This window comes from Salarias fasciatus, chromosome 1 (assembly GCF_902148845.1).
Source record: "Salarias fasciatus chromosome 1, fSalaFa1.1, whole genome shotgun sequence".
Lineage (NCBI taxonomy): Eukaryota > Metazoa > Chordata > Actinopteri > Blenniiformes > Blenniidae > Salarias > Salarias fasciatus.
The window spans coordinates 40,391,927-40,396,434 of NC_043745.1; the positions used below are offsets into that span (position 1 = coordinate 40,391,927).

The following is a 4,508-nucleotide window of genomic DNA, read 5'->3' on the forward strand; positions in this document are numbered from 1 at the left end:
GGTTCTCCTGGACCGGGTGGTTCTCACGTGGCTCCTGTTTTCTCCAGATGGCTGTGGTGTTGTCATGGAAACAAGACCATTTTGCGAATCATTACAACGTGTCTGATCGTTACTGGTCTGGAGTGTTTCCAGCGTTCTGCTGGAGAACCGTGATGAGAACCGTCTGAGGCGGGAAACAGAAACGGAGCAGAAGAAGAAGGTGGAACCGGGTGAAGAACAGGTTCCTGATGTGAGAGCGTGGAGGAACCTGAGGAACCCAGCCTCCAATCAATCAATCAATCAGTTTATTTTTGTACAGCCCAGTATCGCAGCAGCAGCTGCCTCCGAGGCTTCAAGATGTTACATTGGTCGGTAAAAATGTCAAAGATTGATAAAGACTCTGATGATAACAATGAATCACAGTGTAGAGTCTATAAACAGTCCCAGACAGAACAGAACGGTGAACAGTCCACAACAGCTCGTCAATGACTGAACTGAGTCATGTTAGAATGTTAAAGCAATAAAAACAGTGAATAAGCATAATGTCAATATGTCAGATTCTCAGTAACGAGACAGAACGAAGCAACCACCGCCTTAGACCCTCACATCCGGCAAGAAAAACCTCCAGAAACCCAGTGGGAAAAGAAGAGATCTTGGGGAGAACCACAGTATGGAGGGATCCCTCTCCCAGGGATGGACAGCTTTGGCTACAGCTAGCATGAGACAATAAGAAGGAAAGCCTAGGACAATGTTGAGGACAACAGACATCCAGCAGCTGGGAGGACGAACGTTCTGCTGAGAACCCGAGAGCCTGGACGAGAGGCTGAGCTCCACTGCAGTGGAGGCTAATGCTAACGGCTAATGCTAATCGATAATGCTGCACGCAGCGCTTCCGCTATGACCCGGGACTGAAACTCCAAAACGACACACTCCGACACCCCGATACACTGGACACACTCCAGGACGTTGGACGCTGTTCTTTGTATTTTGTCCCAATAAAGTCAAAGTTTTGGATTTTTATTTCAGGACAGGAAAGACTTTTGTTTTGTTTTTTTTAAATAAAGTTTTATTAGATGATTGAAAAACAGCGAACTCAAGAAAAACCTGAAAACTGACAAAATGCACACGCACGCACACACACACACACACACACACACACACACACACACACACACACACACACACACACACACACACACACAGGTGATTCTGCAGTAATAAATTATATGTACAGGTCAGTCCACAGGAGGGGGGTCTGCACCTTCATCTGAGGAAGAGAAGGAGAGGAAGGTCAGAACACACACCTCTGGGCGTGTGTGTGTGTGTGTGTGTGTGTGTGTGTGTGTGTGTGTGTGTGCGCGCGCGCCCTCACCACTTATCGGACTTGCTCTGCGTGGACTCGCTCTTGCCGTCGCAGGCCACGATCTTGACCTTGTCGACCTTGACGAGGTCGGTGACCTCCCGGAACTCCACGTCGTTCAGCACGAACGTCCACACGTTGTCGCAGAAGCGGTACGTGTTGAGGGAGCCCTGCGGGGTCAGCGGTCGGGGGTCAGAGGTCATGGGGCGGGGTCAGGGGTCAGGGTTAGGAGCAGGACTCACCCTGAAGTTGACCCGGTTCCGGACGCGGTTGGCGAGCGCCGTGTTGATGGCTTTATCGAACTGGAGGAGGACTTGGAGGGCGAGCTGGGGAGTGATCTGCTGCGTCTGGAGAGAGAGAGAGAGAGAGAGAGAGAGAGAGAGAGAGACACACAAAAACACAGACACATAAAAAAAACACACACAAACACAAACAAAAACTCACAGACACAAAAACACACACACACACAGACACAAACAAAAACACACACACACACACACACACACACACACACACAGTGAGATTTCGCATTACTTCAAAACATTCACGTTTGATGTAAAAACCACTAGACCAGGACCAGGACCAGGTCTCCGGAGAACTGACTCCAGACCAGGACCCAGACCTCCACAGACCAGGACCTATACCTCCGGAGAACACACTCCAGATCCGGACCAGGACCCGGACCCGGACCAGTACCCAGACCTCAACAGACCAGGACCCATGCCTCCGGAGAACATATCCAGACCCGGACACGAACCCGGACCCGGACCCGGACCCGGACCTCAACAGTCCAGACAGAATTCGCGGGTAACTGTTAGCCGCTAGCCGCTAGCCGCTGCCAGCTATCAGCGGCGGCTCCGTTAGCTCTGAGCTAGCTCCAGCTCCGGGGCCCGGTCCGTGGAGCCCCCCGGTCCCCGGCCCGGGCCCCCCGGTCCCCCGGTCCCCCGGTCCCCCGCCGCGGCCTCACCTGGATGAGCTCGTCCAGGCTCTCCTGCAGGCTGTTCCCCAGCGTGGTGTTCCGGTACAGCTGGTAGGCCATGGCGACGCTGCTGGCGGACCGACGGCTAACAAGCTAACAGGCTAACCAGCTAACGCCCGCGTCCCGCCACAGCCAATCACAGCGCGGAGATCTCAGGCCCCGCCCACCTCCGCCTCCTATTGGCTGAGAGCCCCAGCCGCCGTCTGTTCATGAATCCATGTTTTTATATTTTAGTTTTAATCGCCGTAAAACTCCAAAAAGAAGAAGAGAAGATGTTGTAGTTTTTCAGAACAGCTAAAACCCTGAACTCCGTCTTTTGAACCGCTTTCTCAGCTACTGAACAACTTTTCTGCTAAATTCTGGCAGCAAAAAGTGAAACACAACTCCAACACACCTGTCCTCTGTTACACACAACTCACAACCGAACACGTTTCTGATGAAGTGATCAGACCGAACCAGCTCACAGCGCTCAGGGAGAACATGAGCTTCCAGGGACGATGGATGGATGGAAACAGACAGAGAGGCAGAGGACGAGGACAGGGACGAGTCCTGGTTCACGGGACGACAGCGAGACAAGCAGGACAAAGAGCCCAGCCCAGTCTGAGCAGGTTCTGCGTCCCCGGCGTCCTCAGGACCCTCGGAGAGGACAGCGGGTAGCGGTGTCTTCGCCTGTGTCTGTCTCTGACACCAGGAACTCCAGATGAAGTCCTGTGGACAGACGCCGCACCGGGACCAGGTCCTGGACACTGAGGCTGTTTTAAAGGGGCTGTATCAGGCAAAATTCACTGTTTGTATGTTTTAACCTTGTTCTATAGTTCTGTTCTCACCAAAAACTCCTCAAAGCGTTTTCTTCCTTCCTGCCTGTGTTTGAGCTTTCCTGGTGTTTCTGCTGCTCAGAGAGGCAGAGAGGCAGCCCCTCTCACCGAGAAAACGCTGTTTCCCACGTTCACGTCACACGGTGAAGATGGCTCCCCTGAGCTGCCCCCCCCCCCCCCCCCCCTCCCCCCCGCAGGCCCTCGGCAACCAGCGTTGCTGCTTTTTTCTAACTCCGATTACGGAGATAAACTTTAACCATCGTCTGAAAGCAACAGTCAAGCAAGAGTCTGAAGGGTCTGGAGCTGGGCTACTCAACCCGCGGCCCGCGGGCCGCATGCGGCCCGCATGCTGTAACGGTGCGGCCCACGGCTGATTGTAAGCAGTGAAAAAAAAAATCTACTTTTAATGAGGAAAAAACGTTTCTGATATGCGGACACCAGAGGGCAGTGTGTTTGACCTGCTGACAACAGGCAGATAAGTGTTGCAACTGTGGGGCTGTACCAGCTGGTGGCGGTAATGCGCCGATAGGCTGTTTGCTCACCGCCAAAAACAAAAGACTCGAAGAAGCCCGATCGCAGTGGAGTTCATGGCTGCCGCCGGTAAAATTAAACTAAAGTTATGCGATGAACACAGGAAATTTCAACCGTCATGGGAGGAAGAATTTGCTTTTCTGGAGGTAAATAACAAGCCCGTGTGCCTTCTTTGCCTAAAACCGTCCATTCCTAAACGAGCGAATCTTCAGCGTCGCCGCGACAGCTGTCAGGAATTTATTTTATTACAGTAGGACTGCACCGCTCAACCTGTGACAACACTGCCACTGTTCTGTCACTGAGACACTTCCGAAAGTTTTGTTTTTCTTATTATAAATCCTACGTGTATTGGACTTTGCTAAGAAATGTGATACATCGTCCTGATTCCAAGTGAGTGTAATAGTTTTAGCTTTGACCTCCTCTGTAGGGCTGCTGTTGGGCACAGTTTCTGTGAGTGATGCACACCTGTGTGTTTTTCTTCTGTCATTTGGTTACATTGTTCTCCAAAAAGTAGGTCACCTGTTTGTATGCTTTACAATGATTGGTTTTTTGCCACCAGTGATCTTTTTTGTGATGCACAAGATTTAATTTTTACTTCATTTATTTTTTGCAGGAGTAGGCCAATTATTTTGATAAAGAATCCCTTAATTTATTAACCTTTTTGTGGAAAAAGACCTGCTTTTTTGTTGTAATTTAGTGAATTTCTCAAACGCATTGCTTGTAAAATATTTTAAAAACTTTAAAAAAAAAATACTTATGTTTTGTTACAAAAAATGCTAATATGTGTAGTAAGTATATTCTTATTTTGTGAATAAAGCCTCATTTTTTAATTTGATATCTGACT

The 4,508-nt window shown here is 50.1% G+C and overlaps 1 protein-coding gene across 2 annotated transcripts; it reads right to left on the reverse strand.

Moving 5' to 3' along the window:
• Positions 1–1,022: 1,022 nt before the first annotated feature.
• gtf2a2 (general transcription factor IIA, 2) lies at positions 1,023–2,457 on the reverse strand. Of its 2 annotated transcripts, XM_030115399.1 has the most exons (4): positions 2,307–2,457; positions 1,582–1,686; positions 1,352–1,509; positions 1,023–1,246 (listed from the first exon to the last, which is right to left on the reverse strand). In XM_030115399.1, coding segments are annotated over exons 1-4 (336 nt in total). In that variant the 5' UTR covers positions 2,379–2,457; the 3' UTR covers positions 1,023–1,245. The 2 variants fall into 2 exon arrangements, with proteins under 2 accessions (XP_029971259.1, XP_029971174.1); XM_030115314.1 differs by lacking the exon at positions 1,023–1,246 and having other exon boundaries at positions 1,348–1,509.
• Positions 2,458–4,508: the final 2,051 nt, after the last annotated feature.